Genomic DNA, 18,417 nt, shown 5'->3' on the forward strand with positions numbered 1-18,417 from the left:
GCCATCTTCGTCATCGATGGACTGCCAAAGCAAGCAAGCAAGCGTGCGTGCGTGCGTGCGTGCGTGCGTGCGCGCGCGCGTTCGTGTGTGTGTGTGTAGTAGTAGTAGGGGAGAGTGGGGTAAACTGAGACACTTTTTACATTTGCTCCCATCTAGGTGAACTAAAAGATATATCAGTAAAAATGTACACATTTCCCAGTAATGTGGGATGTTTCCTAACAATGGAAGTTATCAGAATGTATTCAAGACAAAAGGCAGTGAAATATGATTTTTCTTAAAAAGTGGTCTTGTGTCTCACTTTACCCCAGCATCGGGGTAAACTGAGACAGACCAGAGAAATCAACGGGGTAAAGTGATCCACTTACCTTTTTCACTTAAAACTACCATAAAAACACAAAAACACGGTTAACCAGGTTAAATATGCACAATACAAAAATGTACATAGCAGAACTTATTATAATAGGGTTTGTCCTATCATTCCCGACACATGGGCAGAAAGAAAAAAAAGAAAACCCCTATTCAAAATATAAAATAAAAGGGTTTACCAAACTTTTCTCAGTTGATCCTTATGCAATTCTTCCTGTATAATCCATTTCTGCAAAGTATATTGCCTGCCTGCCTGTGTGCATTTGTGCGTGCGCGTGTTGTGCTGGGAAGTCCCACTCACCTGACACAAAGTCCTGGATGAGGAGGTGAACAGAGGCTCTGATTTAGTCAAATATGCTAATTCTCTCATTAATTATGCACAATACAACAATATACTTTGCAGATTCTACAGGGAAAAAATACATAGGAATCAATTGAGAAAAGTTTGGTACACCCTTTAATCAGGTTTTTACAGCTTTTTCTGGAGACAGAAATGGTGTAGGTTGCCATTAAAAAAGAAGAAAATAAAAGCAATACTGTGATAACCTTTGGGTTTCTGGTGTCACCCAAAGACCTCCCCTATCGTACTCCCAGGTCCATTTCTGGAACAGTTGTGCGTGTGTGTGTGCGCGCGTGCGTGCGTGCGTGCGTGCGTGTGTGTGTGTGTGTGTGTGTGTGTGTGTGTGCACACGTACGTGCGTGTGTGCCTGCCTGCCTATCTGTCTGTCTGTCAGTCTGCCTGCCTGCCTGCCTGCCTGCCTGCCTGCCTGCCTGCGCGTGCGTGTTGTGCTGGGAAGTCTCAGAAGCCACAAAAGGGCCTTTTCCACCGGCAAAGAACCGGTTCTGGTTCTTTCTCCTGCCTATGGGATGAACCAGAGGTGTGCTTTTCCACCGAGAACCGGAGTTGGTTCCAAACCGTAAAAGTAGTTTTTTTGTGGTTCCAGAGCCAAATCCTTGGCTCTGGTTCAATCTGGCGGAAATGCAAGCCGGTTCGCAAGAACAAACCAAGGTTCCCAAGAAAGTTGAACTGGCACTGGTTCTGGAACCGGTTCTTTGCCAGTGGAAAAGGCCCTTAAGTGTCCAGAATGCTACCAGCCTCCACCTGAGGGGTTCTACTGCCCACAGTAAAACCCACTCACCTGACACAAAGTCCTGGATGAGGAGGTGAACAGAGGCTCTGATTTAGTCAAATATGCTAATTCTCTCATTAATTATGCACAATACAACAATATACTTTGCAGATTCTACAGGGAAAAAATACATAGGAATCAATTGAGAAAAGTTTGGTACACCCTTTAATCAGGTTTTTACAGCTTTCTCCCTGTCTATCATGTTGGGGTAATGCGAGGATGTGTGCGTTATATTTCTTTATTCTTTTCTTTTTTGAATGATATTCTTTGTAGCATGATACTGTTGTGTTGCATCAGGATAAACATGAAAGTCGTGTTCAAGTTTCTTCCTCCGATGTTCCATTACTTAACTGGAATGGAATCACAATAATGTTCCAAGCCTTTCTCATCAACAGAATGTCCTTAATGAAAACCACAACTATTAGCTTCCTTGCCAAAAAGAAAACTAGTTTAGCTGGTTGAATCTGATCTCCTCCTGTCCTCAAGTATCACTCTCTTCAAAGCCAGCAGGCTCTAGTCTATACTGTCACTCTGAAAATAATTGTGCTAAATGTCACTAACGCTAAAGGTTATTGTGTTTTATTCATCTTATTTCAAATAACACAACACAACACAACGCTAGAACAACAACAACAACAACAAAAATACTTCATTATATGTGGTGGGTCTTTGAAGGGAGAAAAAGCTGCTTCCTTCCTTATTTGTTATAGATTTTATTTTTAATTTCCATAGTTACAGAAGTCAGCAGTATGGAGACAGAAATGGTGTAGGTTGCCATTAAAAAAGAAGAAAATAAAAGCAATACTGTGATAACCTTTGGGTTTCTGGTGTCACCCAAAGACCTCCCCTATCGGTACTCCCAGGTCCATTTCTGAAACAGTTGTGCATGTGTGTGTGTGTGTGTGTGTGTGTATGTGTGTGTGTGTGTGTGTGTGTGTGTGTGTGTGTGTGTGTGCGCACACGCGTACGTGCGTGTGTGCCTGCCTGCCTATCTGTCTCTCTGTCAGTCTGTCTGTCTGCCTGCCTGCCTGCCTGCCTGCGCGTGCGTGTTGTGCTGGGAAGTCTCAGAAGCCACAAAAGGGCCTTTTCCACCGGCAAAGAACCGGTTCTGGTTCTTTCTCCTGCCTATGGGATGAACCAGAGGTGTGCTTTTCCACCGAGAACCGGAGTTGGTTCCGAACCGTAAAAGTTGTTTTTTGTGGTTCCAGAGCCAAATCCTTGGCTCTGGTTCAATCTGGCGGAAATGCAAGCCGGTTCGCAAGAACAAACCAAGGTTCCCAAGAAAGTTGAACTGGCACTGGTTCTGGAACCGGTTCTTTGCCAGTGGAAAAGGCCCCAAAGTGTCCAGAATGCTACCAGCCTCCACCTGAGGGGTTCTACTGCCCACAGTAAAACCCACTCACCTGACACAAAGTCCTGGATGAGGAGGTGAACAGAGGCTCTGATTTAGTCAAATATGCTAATTCTCTCATTAATTATGCACAATACAACAATATACTTTGCAGATTCTACAGGGAAAAATAGGAATCAATTGAGAAAAGTTTGGTACACCCTTTAATCAGGTTTTTACAGTTTTCTCCCTGTCTATCATGTTGGGGTAATGTGAGATGTGTGCGTTATATTTCTTTATTCTTTTCTTTTTTGAATGATATTCTTTGTAGCATGATACTGTTGTGTTGCATCAGGATAAACATGAAAGTCGTGTTCAAGTTTCTTCCTCCGATGTTCCATTACTTAACTGGAATGGAATCACAATAATGTTCCAAGCCTTTCTCATCAACAGAATGTCCTTAATGAAAACCACAACTATTAGCTTCCTTGCCAAAAAGAAAACTAGTTTAGCTGGTTGAATCTGATCTCCTCCTGTCCTCAAGTAACACTCTCTTCAAAGCCAGCAGGCTCTAGTCTATACTGTCACTCTGAAAAGAATTGTGCTAAATGTCACTAACGCTAAAGGTTATTGTGTTTTATTCATCTTATTTCAAATAACACAACACAACGCTAGAACAACAACAACAAAAAAATACTTCATTATATGTGGTGGGTCTTTGAAGGGAGAAAAAGCAGCTTCCTTCCTTATTTGATATAGATTTTAATTTTAATTTTCATAGTTACAGAAGTCAGCAGTATGGAGACAGAAATGGTGTAGGTTGCCATTAAAAAAGAAGAAAATAAAAGCAATACTGTGATAACCTTTGGGTTTCTGGTGTCACCCAAAGACCTCCCCTATCGGTACTCCCAGGTCCATTTCTGAAACAGTTGTGCATGTGTGTGTGTGTGTGTGTGTGTGTGTGTGTGTGTGTGTGTGTGTGTGTGTGTGTGTGTGTGTGTGTGCCTTCCTGCCTGCCTGCCTGTCTGCCTGCCTGCCTGCCTGCCTGCGCGTGCGTGTTGTGCTGGGAAGTCTCAGAAGCCACAAAAGGGCCTTTTCCACCGGCAAAGAAACGGTTCTGGTTCTTTCTCCTGCCTATGGGATGAACAAGAGGTGTGCTTTTCCACCGAGAACCGGAGTTGGTTCTGAACCGTAAAAGTTGTTGCAAGATGTAACACACACACACACGCACGCACGCACGCACGCACGCACACACACACACACACACACACACACACACACACACACACACCAATGATGGCGTATTCAGGATTTGCATTTGTGTAGGCAAACATGCCAGACGTGTGGGCATTATAACATGCTGTGTTTGCATGGAGGCCTACCAAGCTCCTATACATCACCTGTCAGAGCCGGTGGATGTTTTCAGTGAGTGGATAGACGCCTGTGAACAGGCCAACGCATAGCCCTTCAACAAGGTGTCTTTATGTTACACTGAAGTCTTCCTCTGAAGGAGGAACCTGCAGCCTGCTATGGCCACATGTGTACACAAGAGGGAGCTCCTCAATCAGATGTGAAGTCACTGGAGAAGCCATATATTGAGAGGCTGCAGTAGGCCTAATATGTGCAGTCTTTGTCTCTGTATTATTGTTATATGAGAGACCTGTGGAATCAAGGTAGCCTATATGCTGTATATTTTAATTACAGTATTGTTTGTGCAACTCGGTAGTCAGTATTCTGAAACTGACGTCAGTCAAGTCAGTAAAGACTATTGTAAACAATGCAAATAATAATGTAATTGTAACTTGTTAATTGTTATTCCACCCCACCCTACATGGACCTGGATCTGGTCAATAAAAAACTATCGAAACAAAGAACAACCATTTGATTCACTTTAATTCAGAAGTTTAAGTACAACTAGTTTATATTTCCTTTTCACCAATGGTTACAATATAGAAATGTCTGTCTGTATCCATAACTATCAGGAGTTAATATTAAGTGAAAAAGTTAAGCTCAAACCTTACTGAGGTACAGTATCTAAGGAATAGGAATTGAATTTGCACACTATCAATCAAAACTAATGTGATTTTTTATTTAATCTACAGTGAAGCAATAGAGGCATTTGACGTTTGGATGAAATAAAATAGCAAATAAACCCCAAAATGATTTTTACTGTGGCACATTGTTTATTAAGGCTTACCATTAGTCCTAACAGCAGTGAAGGCTATATATACTTTTCCTGGGGTCCAAAGTTAAACATTCACACTTCACAATCAAATTAAAACTTCACCATTACATAGTTAAAACAACAGCAAAACATGTAAGACTTTGTTCTTCACATAACTCCACTACGAATGTATAAATGATTACATAAGCATTACTCTCTGGTGATTGTGGTGAACAAACACAAGAAATGATATGCATCCATGTTCAAACATTTCTTTTTTTAAATATATCCAATTAGACAGTCCAAACATTTAACAAGGTCAGTTGCCTCTATTCCAGTGTTACTGCTCTATAACACTGCTGTCCCTGTTTAGAGCAGGTCATAGGGGAACATTAAAAACATGTGAGCTTGTATATCAGCTGTTTTCATTATTTGTGGTTAACATGTGTAGTAACATCGTTGCTGTCGGGTAGAAACCTCTTATGTCCATGTTTCAACGTGCTTTTGTGTAAATGAATGCCCTACTACGTGATCATACCACAAAAGCATCAAAAGTAGCAGATCCACAAGCTCAAAACACAGCATGAAGCGACACGCTTTGAGCTTGTGGATCTGCATTTTTTTTTTTTTTTGAATCCTTGAAAGGACATCACTTGTGGACATAATGAGATTTCCACCCTACAGAGTTGATATGGTACACACACCTTCTGTGAGTAATTAATAATGAGGTCCAATTGAACTGTAAAATCGTATGCAATTACGAGAAATGATGCTGAATAATACTAAGAAAAATATTAAGAAAATGCCCAAACATGTTATGTTAGATTGCTTTCCTAATCTACTGAGGTGGAAATACCTTATATTGTACAATTTGAAATCTCCATTTATTAGCCAGATAGGCTCTATTGTGCCTGACAGGGAATCCCATGGTCAGATTCCCAGAGCAGCTCGACCTTTGATCTGTGTCACTCCCCTACTTTCTCCCTCACTTCCAAATGAAGAAGAAATGCCCGGAAAGCTAAACATTTTTCATGAAGGTATGCTTATTGCCTGTACATTTGTATTATAGGCACCAAGGGCACTATTTTCATCCATGCCTTAATTACCCCTTATGCCTAAACTTCTTTACATTTTAAAATACTTAAAATAGACGATCTACAAGCTCACAACGTGTCGATGCAGATCAGCTAGTAGTAAAACCAATTTATTTTCCTTCAAAATAGTAAAAAAAAAGAGTTAAGGCATGAATGAAAATAGGGCCCCTAGTTTATTTTATTTTATCCCTTGTCTGCATTTGACTTTACATTTCAAAAGGAACATCAGTCAACATGTGCTGTGCTTGCATGTGAACAGACAGTTTGTCTCATCAGAGGTTAGGATTGAGGATCTTCCCCAGGAACAGGATGTTGTCAGAGGGGTCAGCGATGAGGACCATGAAGGGACGGTTGAACTTCAGGTCAGGGACGTGAGTTCTCAGCACGAAGACCACGTTGGTGACAGCAGTGGCCGTGGCCCCCGTCTCATCTATGTCCAGCGTGGCCTGGTGCTTAACCTGCACACGAATAAACAATCAACGATTAGATCAGTGATTCTCACAATTCTTCTTTTTCTTGGGGCGTTCCAGGGGGTCCCCAGCAAAATGAGGAACAGTTTAAACATGTGTAAGCCCTTTTTATCTTTCTTATAGGGGTCTCTGGCACAAAACCTTTTCAAATGGGGGTTCAGAGACAAATACATCGTGAATTGAGGGGGTCCCTGACATGAACATGTTTGAGAAGCAGTGCTGTAGTGTAGTAGCCTGATTTCAGACTCAGCTCATGCTTTAGTCTGAAACTGTGCCCTATTCTGAACAATTTCTGGGGGAGGGACTTTTGTGCGAGCGGGCGCGAGTGATCGCGACGCACGGTGATCGCGACGTACGGTGATCGCGACGCAAGGTCGCGGCATGTGTGTGTGTTTGTGTGTGTCTCTGTCTGTGCCAGTGACTGCTTCCACACAGAACTGCGACCAGAAACATGGAATCAACATTAACAGCTTGGTGAGATCAGCACTCGCGCCTGCCTGGTGTGTGTGAACTTCGTTTGAATCTTTCAACCGCTGCTCAGATTGGATATTGGAGCAGCCGCAATTTTTGGTTGGGAACGGACGATTCATGTACTCAGCTCCAGACCAGAGAAAAAGTCCACTCTGAGAGTGGGCGGGTCTATGGGCTGGAAGCAGGCTAGTAGTGTAGTGCACATCCCAGTGGTCCATGTGTGAATGTGTCAGAGTGAAACATGAGTCAGTAATCCAAGAATAGAACACAACAACAGGATGGACTGATGGACTGTGTGACAGTCAGCAGGGTTCCCACACATCTTTACCAATTAATTTCCAAAACTTTTCCAAAACTTTTCCAGAATATTTAGCCCGATTTCCAGGACTATATAACAATAATTCAGCTCAATAAGGAGTCGCTTACTCCTATGCGCAATGCCCAAAGACAGGTAGTGTATGCCAGTGGTTCTCAACCTTTCCTGGCCGTGACCCACGAAATAATCATATTTGAACTGGGGACCCCGGCACCCTGACGAGCACTAAGAGTAGAGGACTTTTGTATAACACGGTTTTATTATGAAAATAGAAGATCTACATGCTCACAACGCCTCGTGTTGCGAGGCGTTGTGAGCATGTAGATCTGCTATTTTCACCATTTCTGCCTCTAATATTTGACAATTTGGCCAATGTTTAATTTGTCATTTCAGAGGTATTAACAAAATCAATAACCAAAGAACAATGCATAGCTATTTTTCCAGGACCTTTCAGGACCCTTGATCAATTCCAAAACGTTTCCAGTACTGGAAAAGTATTTTTCTAATTTCAAACTATTTCCAGGAATTTCATGACCGTGGGAACCCTGAGTCAGACACTCATCCACTGTGACAGCTCTTACCTGAGACACACGCATGGTTCCCTTCCTGCCTACAGCGCCACTGAGATCGGCCTCAGCACCAAACATGTCCGTTATCCCCATCTGGCGCAGCACACCCTTCAGGTTCATTTTAGTGTTGATGGAAAACTTGGGAATGAATAAATTGTACTTTGGCAGGGTTAGTGGATCCCTGAAAAGGAAACATAACACTTGGGTAAGTCATATGTTTTGGTTTGTTTTTATTAAAAGGTTAAAGCACGATAGTAATCATTGCTATAGAGAGTTGTTCAGTAACAGGAGTCTCTCCAACACATTAATAAACAAATAATACATGTTCAGACGGTAGGTGACAAAATGTCAGCCAATCAGGAGATAGAACCAATCTATCAGCTTCCTTGTATACACAGTTCCAATTGTTTGTGTAATTAAATAATAATAATAATTGTCCGAGTTCATAACGGCCACATTGTGAGTTTGCAGATTCAGACTATTTTTGAAGACATTTTTAAAGAATTTTGCAACAGGGTAATAGGCCTATGCTTTTTCAAATGCAATTTCAAACCTCTTCAGCCCTTGGAGCCACTTGGCGTAGTGCGTGGGGCAGATGTGCTGCTCCAGTTCAGCCAAACCTATGCGTCTGTCAGGCAGCATCAGCAGCATGGAGTAGGAGTTGTTGAAGGGTAAACGGAGGATCCAGGTCTGGTTGTCATAGAAAACATTGAACCGGGCCTCTGCGTTCATCATCTGGACTGGAACCTGCAACAACATCACCATGTGGATCATTACAAGAGCAGGCTTTTGGGTCCAATGACGTTCCCGACTTAGGAGAGTTCACACATGACGCCCACATTAAATATACCAGTAAATTGCCAGCATGTCAAGCAATTTAATGCATAACAATAGTAACATACTGTATTGTATTGTATTGTATTGTATTGTATTGTATTGTATTGTATGAGTTACAATTAATGGTTATCTTTGAGACTAAACTAATAAAAAGCCATTCAGTAAGACAGTAAGTGTAATGGGTTACCTGGTTTTGCTCATCCACATTAAACATTTCCTTCTTGGTGCGTGCAGGGTCAAACCGAGTCTGCCATTTTCCTGTTTGACAGAACACAATGTAGAAACAAGAATGACAAAATTGAGACATAACTTCAATGAGGGAAGGTGACTAGCCATGACACTAATTAGCCAGTAACTATGCCCCTCCCGAAAAAGCTTTTGTCCAATGCTAGCTTAGCAACCGGCAGCTTGCTAAGGCTGTTGCCAAGGCAAACCTTGGCAAGCAGGAAGTTATTCTAAGCTAGCATTGGACAACAGCTTTTTGGGAGGGGCATAGCTACTGGCTAATTAGGAGGCAGTTTCTCAAAGTTGGGTGTGGGGGCCACCAGGGGTCCAAAATGACCCTTATTGGTCTGTAAGATTGGAGTTCCAGAGATTAAACAAATGTTATCAAATGGGGGTCTGTGGCCTAATGTATGACATACTGGGGTCCTTGAAAAAGGTTGAGAATCAATAATTGTTAATCTCTCTAACTGTTAGCGATTAACCCTACCCATGGTTAGGTTAATAATAACTAGTATACTTATTTCAAGCTAAATGACTGAATCCAGAGGTGTGTTATTTTCCAATAATGACCAATGAATACCAGTCCACTGTCATTAATCAGAGCACCTGGCTCATCAATCGTGTTGCTTACTTTTCTGCCGTATCCAACATGGCAGCCATGTAAACAAACACAATGTCATTTACAGCTAAACATTGCTGTCAAGAATGTTATTGAAAACATTTGAAGCGAGAAAGAGACAAATGCAGTAACTGAAAAGAAGTAAGCAATTTACCCCGAGTGAGAGGACATTATGCTCTCATAATGTCCGCAGTGATGGTGTTATCGGACGAGGCGCAGCCGAGTCCGATAACACCATCACTCAGGACATTATGAGAGCATAATGTCCGACCCCGAGTGGTAAATAGCTTTTCTACCACTTTTTCCCGTATACATGAAAGAAAACACATAGTTGTAACTTGCAAGGATCTTAAGTTACAATCATTATTGCCTATAAAACTTCCGCGAGACAGCAGATAGTTCCACAAACAACATCTTCTACTCACCAACAGATGGCGCCAACTCCATACTAATCCATGCGTCTAGCTTACAGCTAAGCTAACGTCAGTTAGAAGTACCGTTCCGGCCGTAAATAGAGGCTGTTCGCTTCCAGAAAGGCATAGGTTCAGAGAAAAGGGGCTTTAAAGTTGGCGGATTGCATTGGATCCAAATAAATCGGCGACTATAGCATGCACGTTAGTAAACATAGGACCGTTGCCACCGTCATTTGTTGGTTGGGGGAAAGGACCTCCTGAAGTCCCCGGATGTACACTGAGGCGCATTGATCTCGGACACACAACTTTGCGGCAGTTGTCCTCTGATAACCTCCGGAATTTAGCCAATCAGAATCCAGTATTTGAACACGTGACTCGAAAAAGTGGTAGAAATTAAATACTTTCATTACTGTAAGCAATGAAATCCTTTGTTTTGTTGTTACTTTTGGATCAATTGATTAATTTATTTAAAGTAGCCGTGTAATAAGCAGGATAATCAATGGGGAACAGGTTATTATTGACAAATAAACCTCTGCAGGGTGATTAGACTCCTCCACTATCAAGTCAATGTCTAATTAATCATCCTGTCTGGGTTTATTTTTCATTAATGACCCGCTTACCATTGATTGATATCCCTTGCATAACACTACTGTAATTTCTGTCTGAATGTATGAAAATGATTCTAAAAACATAAGAATTTAATGACAGCTCAGATATTACATCTTACCTTTGTAGTAAATGTAACTAATGAGATACATGAGGGTGTTGGGATCCACGGTTTTCACTAGTTGGTTTATCTTGCCGTGGGTCTGCTCCGTCACATAGTTATTGATGGTAGTGACGCTCGCATTGATTTGTTGAAAGTTCACATTCTTGAAGTATGCCAGGTAGGAGTCCTTGACGACCTCCAGGAAGTTCTGCTTTGGCGTGAAACCTCTGTCCACAAACATTGCAACTCCTGCACTGATGTCTTCTGATGACGTCTTGCTGGCTGCGGTCAGAAGTCCACGGAAGGCCTGGTCTACGTCAGTCTGGGTCAGGGAGCTGTTGAAGCCCAGAGCACTGAAGAGCTGCTGGCGGGTTTGGCCTTTGGCGCCTACGGACAAGGCTGCCAGGGCCAGGCTGACACTGGAGGGGGAGAAGAAGATGTTCTTGCCCTGGTTGTCCGTCTGGTTAGCCAGTTTCCTGTACAGGTTGAAGGCGAAATCCCTGTTTGCTGATGTCACCATGGAGAGGCTGTTTGCCGGGTCGTCTGCACTGTTACTTTCACGACCTGAAGGTGATGCGTTTGATAGGCCTATGTGGAGGGGAAAAAAAAAAACAGAGGGGGGAGATTTTCTTAACCACTTAAACCTTTTAGGCTACTTCTACCTCGTACAGCAAATGGGGCTGTTAAGTCTAACATCATTTTGTAGGCAGAGGAGAACTTTTGGGGAAAAAAGGCCCCAGCGCCCATGAATCTTTTTACTTTTTTTACAATTTACTAATTTGTTTTCTCTCTTGTTGAAAGGAAAGTGGAAAATTATACTTTAGTTGTTATTTTTGTCTCGGATCTGTTAAAATAGCGAGGGACAGATATTGATAATAAATCTGCTTGGAGGTTTGACTACAAAATGTCACAGCTTAAAATCCCCATAGCTAAAATAGCTGATCTACAAGCTCAAAACACTTAGTTTAGCTTGTGCTGTATCTATTTTTGCAAATTTGACCAAAGTATGTACGCCAGGGTTTACTGTGGTTAACATAACAGGTAAATCATTTCATCAAATTGTTGAATTGTGATGTTATCAAACACACATCTTGTCTGTGTCTGTATGGGTAACGCTTGTCCTTTATGTTGATTGACTCTCACGCTCTGACATCACTGTGATGTCATGGGAACCAATTCCCTTTTATTGCCATATATGGAGATCCCTGTGATGCCAGGGGAACCAAATCCCTTTGGGCAGATGGCCAAGACATGGCTTTTCGCCCTTAGGTGTCTTAATGGTTGCGACCGTCAGGTTTGAAAAACACATTTTTGAACACTGCTCCTACAGATTTTGCCCTAAAATCACGCACAGCGGTACACATTATCTCTAAAGTCATGTCATCATCATGGATCTGTCCCATTTCCCATATTACCTCCTGATTGGATACGATTGCTTTCTAAAGTTTGTGCATGCGACGTGACTGTCACTTATCTCCCGATTAGGGAGTCTTACTGGTAAATATATACAGTATATAGTAATAGTCTGACCAGATGCATTGATAAAACATATTGCCAATGGCCAAATCCAATCCTGGTCAGCTCTGTTACCTTCATGTCCTGCATTAACTTTCTTGGCTGTTGCTTTTGGTGTAGGTCTAGGACGGAGATTATAATCGTGTCCTCTATGGTGATGACCTGAACCCAGTCCCAGACACAGCAGCGCTGATAGAATCAACACCCCCACGGCTCCTTGCATCATGGTGACCTGAAGCAAAGGTTCAAAAGGTTCCATCAGTCAATAGTTCACTCACTGTTAACTAAACAATCCTATCAATCTGGCACAGAGGTTTTCAGACATTTCGGGCTCAGGGAACCACAGGAAATAATGTTTTTATCCATGGCACCCCTGCATTACATTGTTACTTTAACAGTACCTTAAATTTAAGTCATATTAACACAACATAAATATGTAAATACTTCACCCCTAAAATACAGAAAGGAAAAACATGAGATAATATCTGTTTCCAAGATTGAAAATAACGTTATACTTGACGTTTAACCACCTGAACCCCAGTATCCCTATCCTGGTGGGAACATTTGCCAAGAATAGCTGATCTACAAGCTCACAATGTGTCGTAACGTGACACGTTGTGAGCTTGTAGATAAGTTATTTTTGGCGAAGACATTTGGTGTAGATTGAAAAAGACACCACCAAGTACAGTGCAGGTAATACATCTAGAGGGTCTAAGTGGTTAAACTGAAGATACATTCCAGATATTATCAAAGTATTCTGAGGCTATTCTTGCATCACGGCACTCTAGGGTGCCACGGCAGCAACTTTGGAAAAACCCTGATCTAGCGCTTCTCTCTCTGGAACTACCATGAATGTGTTGTTGTTCATTCCCAAATCAAATATGGAGAAGAATGACTGCAAATACAAAATGTTTCCAATATGGTAGATTAGATTTATCTTTAATGGGACAATTTAAATGGACAGAAGCTGTTTAGCATTCTCTAATTCAGAAGTTACCCCTAAGGACCTTCCAGGAAGAGTGCTCATGTGCGTCTTGCGGTGACACGCTTCCTAGTTTCTTCTTATCTGAGCTGTTTTTTTTTTTTTTTTCGCACCGAATTTTGACATTGCACTATTAGGTTGTGTTGGTAGTTTCTGAGTATTTTGCTTTGTTTAACAATGACAGTGAGATACTTGTTGCACTAACTAGCATTGACTGCTACGGTCTCTTTTTGTAAGACACTTATATACTTATATATTATTCGCCCCCTCTATTGATGCACCTTCTCTTTATTGGTACTGTACTGCTCTTGTTTTTTTCCTACTTTTTCTTACTTCTCTGTAACTGTATACTGCTGTGCTACAACTGGACAACTGAATTTCCCCCTTGGGATAATAAAGGTATCTATCTATCTATCTATCTATCTATCTATCTATAAATTGTATAAGATTCCAACATCAATGCTATTCGGACCTCAATAACCAAGTATCACAAAACTGATGTAGTAGTAAGTAAATGATGCTTTATACTTCTTCATTATATTATATAATGGCATTATGGCATGTGTGACCCTGCCATAAAGTGAAGTACATGAAGTGTATAATGTACCGGTATACAGTACTTCACTTTATGACAGGGTCACACATACCATACAATGACAAAGTAACCAATTTAAATTAAATGGTAATAGCTGATTTGAATGACAAAATAACAAATGTTCAAGTAAATGTGATTTAAAAAGGTAGGGTAAGTGATATGCTTTGGTTAAAACAAATCTATAATTGATTTAGAGCTACTGTTAGAGTGTTCAGTAACAGGGGTTACTGAACACAACCTCTATAATACACAGAAAATAAATGATCACATAGGTGACAAAATTCCATTCAATCAAGGAGAGAGTACATTTATCATCAGCTTATCAGTTCCAATTTTGTCAGCTCATATCTTTGTGTCTTCACTGCCAATTTCACTTGTTTATTCTGTAATCTGACTGAGTTCTCCTGACCTGAAAATGCACTTTCTGTTTAAATAAGAGCTCGAAGGACATGGACACTCCTGTTACTAAAATAAAAAACACTACAGTACATGAGTATTATCAGAAATATAGAGCCTTTTTAACATATATTTTAACCAAAGAAAATCACCTACATAAGTTAAAGTCAATTATTTACAGCAAACAACACTGTGATATGAGACAAATTATACATTAGTCTAAAGAGTTCATATGAGGAGAAGTACAGCAGTACATTACTCACGTTCCTATTGTGGAGACACCTCAGTCACCACAGACTGTTGAGAGATAGACACAGGAAGGGGAGACCTATCCTTTTAACAACTGATTACCTCCACTAGCCTGGCTCCAGACCATAGACTCCCCCCACTCACTCACTGAGAAGACTGCCTCTCAGCTTCAGGCAGATAACCAAGCTAAAAATGATGAGCAGGGGTCATCGCCATGTTGGCTTGTGGAAGACATTTCTGTCAATATAAATGTTTTGCTCCGGACCAAATATCCCTGAGGAACCACAACAGGCTTGTAGCTCTTTAGAGTGTACAAATGGAACCAAACGGACCCTTACGGGTTCATTAAAAATGTACTAGAGTAAAGGTACAAAAGTATTGGCATCAAAATGTACCACAAGTATAGAAAGTACTCCTTATGCAGAATGTCCCATTTCACAAGTGTTCAATGTATAAAACATATTTTGAAAATATCTACAAGCTCACAATGCGAAGATCGCCTATTTTCAAATGGCCGAAATATAATGTATATACAGCATGGTGATTTAATTGTAATAATAATCCAAATCTACAAAGTAACTATAAGTGTTCAGATAAATGTAGTGGAGTCAAAGTATAGGCTATTTGCCTCTAAGATGTAATGGAGTAGAAGTAAAAGTATTGGCACACATATGTCCGTTTACAGACATCACATGTTGTTGACCTCCTGCTAAAGATGATGAGCCAAGCACGGAACATTGACCTGTTTATTTGTCAATGTGTCCTTATTTATTCTGTGTAGTGATTATTACTGTTAAGCTATCAAGCAGGGCACAATGGCTGACAATGATACAGGAACCTACAGTGTCAGACAGCCATGTAAGCCTATATAGAGGGCATGTACATGCAAAAAGTGAATGGCAAATTGAGTGGCAAAGTGAGTGGCAAAGTGAGATTATCATTGTTTAATGCAATCAGATAGGACTTTTCTGTTTTGTCAAGGCCAGAAAGTAGTTTCTGCCACTCAGTAGACGTTCCCACATAACTTCCAGGTATGATGATGTCACGCACATACCCTCTTTACTCAAAGAAAGGCTGTGGTGAGAGTTATTTTATATATCTGTGCTTTTGGGAAGAAACCATCTACGTCCAAAATTAACATTTTCAGGAAATAGTAAAACTTAAAAAAAACAACAAAAAAACAATGTTCTTAAAACAACACAATACTGCCTCAACACAGTTTCTATAGGCCTATTGTGACTTTATACATTGTCAGAATGTCAGATACTTGCATGTGTCATATTATCATCACTTTAGCCAAATCCATGTAACGAGTAAGTATATAGGTGATGTGGGGGTACTGTAGTTGTTAAGTCCATCATTGATTAGAATGACCCAGAGCCTTGTATTATATCATACATGTAGGGCTGTCACAATTATTACATAATCGTCATAATCGTTTCCATGTTGAAAAACCTTCATATAGTGGAAAAAAATAGTGGAAATAGCCGATCTACAAGCTCACAACGTGTCGCATTGTGACGCGTTGTGAGCTTGTAGATCTGCTATTTCCACTATCAATGTTATTTTTTTAAGTAGTAAGTTGTCAAATATGTCAGTAATTTCTTTATATATTTAGGTTATGTGTCATATCTGCCATGTGCAACTTCAAAGCCTAAAAGCCAAACAGAAATGTAATTGTCAACGACAAAAACACAATTTAATCGTTAATCGCAATTATTTGAGTGGCAATTAATCGTCATGTAAAATGTCATATCGTGACAGCCCTACATACATGGGCAACTGGCGGCCCAGAGGCCACATGTGGCCCCCACCTTCATTTAATGCAGACCACAGGTTAATGTGAATACTGATACGGTATTATTGATTTCAGCTGTTACAATTCCAACACAGGTTAATGTGAATACTGATACGGTATTATTGATTTCAGCTGTTACAATTCCAACATGCAAACAAAACACTAATTAGTACTAGTCTTTTTTTTATGTCCAATGTATTTGTATTTAAGTTCATAAAGTTAGCAATGAGAACATATAAATGTATTTGAAGTTAAATAACAATTTTACTTTTTAGGATTCCAATTTAAAAATAGCTCAAAATAATTCAGGATTCCAAGCTGAAAACATTGTAGATATGCAATGTTATGCTATTTTTCACTGTATATGCATTGTGGCCCTATGGACTGGAGTGTGACAATGTAGAGGCCCTCTCCATCATCTAAGTTGCCCACCCCTGTATTAGAGAGTTACACCAACCCTGGGGCAGAAAACTGTGCTGGTCATGTGGTTCATGTAACTCAGAATAGTGACAAAACGCTCATAGACTCAAAGTGCATTCTGTAAACTTCTGGTTCAGAGCTTTGTCACTACCGTATTCGCCAATAGAAGTGTAGAATGTAGAAGACCTGGCCTGATGAAGTCAACGGAGGTGACGCAACTCTCTTTAAATAGCTCTGGAATGACGAGGGGGAAAAAACCTGCCTCGTTTACTAAACAGAAATCTGTCAAGAGAAAATGCAATAAACAACAATTATCCATATCTGAAGCTAGTATGAGGAATAGAGGAATTTGATATTTGTTGATTTAAAAAAAAGCTAAACCATTTGAATGTGGCACCACATTAAAATAACTAGTAAATAGTAACTATGTCCTATTAGACTGTAAACCTTATGAAATTATCAAAGAATTGGTGTTGAATAATAATGATAATAAAACTAAGCAAATGACAAAACATTTTATGCTAGATTGCTTTCCTAAAATAACAGTATATGGGGTGGATATAAAAGAACACTATATGGGTTGGATATAAAAGAACACTATATGGGGTGGATATAAAAGAACACTATATGGGTTGGATATAAAAGAACACTATATGGGGTGGATATAAAAGAACACTATATGGGTTGGATATAAAAGAACACTATATGGGGTGGATATAAAAGAACACTATATGGGTTGGATATAAAAGAACACTATATGGGGTGGATATAAAAGAACACTATATGGGTTGGATATAAAAGAACACTATATGGGGTGGATATAAAAGAACAGTATATGGGGTGGATATAAAAGAACACTATATGGGGTGGATATAAAAGAACAGTATATGGGGTGGATATAAAAGAACACTATATGGGTTGGATATAAAAGAACACTATATGGGTTGGATATAAAAGAACACTATATGGGGTGGATATAAAAGAACAGTATATGGGGTGGATATAAAAGAACACTATATGGGTTGGATATAAAAGAACAGTATATGGGGTGGATATAAAAGAACAGTATATGGGGTGGATATAAAAGAACACTATACGGGGTGGATATAAAAGAACAGTATATGGGGTGGATATAAAAGAACACTATATGGGTTGGATATAAAAGAACACTATATGGGGTGGATATAAAAGAACAGTATATGGGGTGGATATAAAAGAACACTATATGGGGTGGATATAAAAGAACAGTATATGGGGTGGATATAAAAGAACACTATATGGGTTGGATATAAAAGAACACTATATGGGGTGGATATAAAAGAACAGTATATGGGGTGGATATAAAAGAACACTATATGGGTTGGATATAAAAGAACACTATATGGGGTGGATATAAAAGAACACTATATGGGTTGGATATAAAAGAACAGTATATGGGGTGGATATAAAAGAACACTATATGGGTTGGATATAAAAGAACACTATATGGGGTGGATATAAAAGAACACTATATGGGGTGGATATAAAAACACTATATGGGTTGGATATAAAAGAACACTATATGGGTTGGATATAAAAGAACACTATATGGGTTGGATATAAAAGAACACTATATGGGGTGGATATAAAAGAACACTATATGGGTTGGATATAAAAGAACACTATATGGGTTGGATATAAAAGAACACTATATGGGTTGGATATAAAAGAACACTATATGGGGTGGATATAAAAGAACACTATATGGGG

At 40.0% G+C, this 18,417-nt stretch overlaps 1 protein-coding gene across 1 annotated transcript; it reads right to left on the minus strand.

Moving 5' to 3' along the window:
* Window positions 1-4,701: 4,701 nt before the first annotated feature.
* Window positions 4,702-14,612, minus strand: LOC308295231 (serine protease inhibitor A3M-like). Its single transcript, XM_080738242.1, has 7 exons — window positions 14,465-14,612; window positions 12,304-12,460; window positions 10,732-11,301; window positions 8,935-9,005; window positions 8,464-8,657; window positions 7,923-8,091; window positions 4,702-6,542 (listed from the first exon to the last, which is right to left on the minus strand). Exons 2-7 carry the CDS (start codon window positions 12,452-12,454, stop codon window positions 6,357-6,359), a joined length of 1,341 nt encoding a protein of 446 aa, XP_080594368.1. The 5' UTR covers window positions 12,455-12,460; window positions 14,465-14,612; the 3' UTR covers window positions 4,702-6,356.
* Window positions 14,613-18,417: the final 3,805 nt, after the last annotated feature.

This window comes from Nannobrachium achirus, assembly GCF_963921795.1.
Source record: "Nannobrachium achirus genome assembly, chromosome: 12".
Lineage (NCBI taxonomy): Eukaryota > Metazoa > Chordata > Actinopteri > Myctophiformes > Myctophidae > Nannobrachium > Nannobrachium achirus.

Bases quoted from the DNA above. Each gene is read 5' to 3' on its own strand.
- LOC308295231 (XM_080738242.1), bottom strand. From the start codon at position 12,454: ATGATGCAAGGAGCCGTGGGGGTGTTGATTCTATCAGCGCTGCTGTGT. The intron at 8,092-8,463 runs GTTTGAAATTGC...TTTCCTTTTCAG, and splicing joins TGGCTCCAAGGGCTGAAGAG to GGATCCACTAACCCTGCCAA. The intron at 6,543-7,922 runs GTAAGAGCTGTC...ATTCGTGTGCAG, and splicing joins GAACCATGCGTGTGTCTCAG to GTTAAGCACCAGGCCACGCT.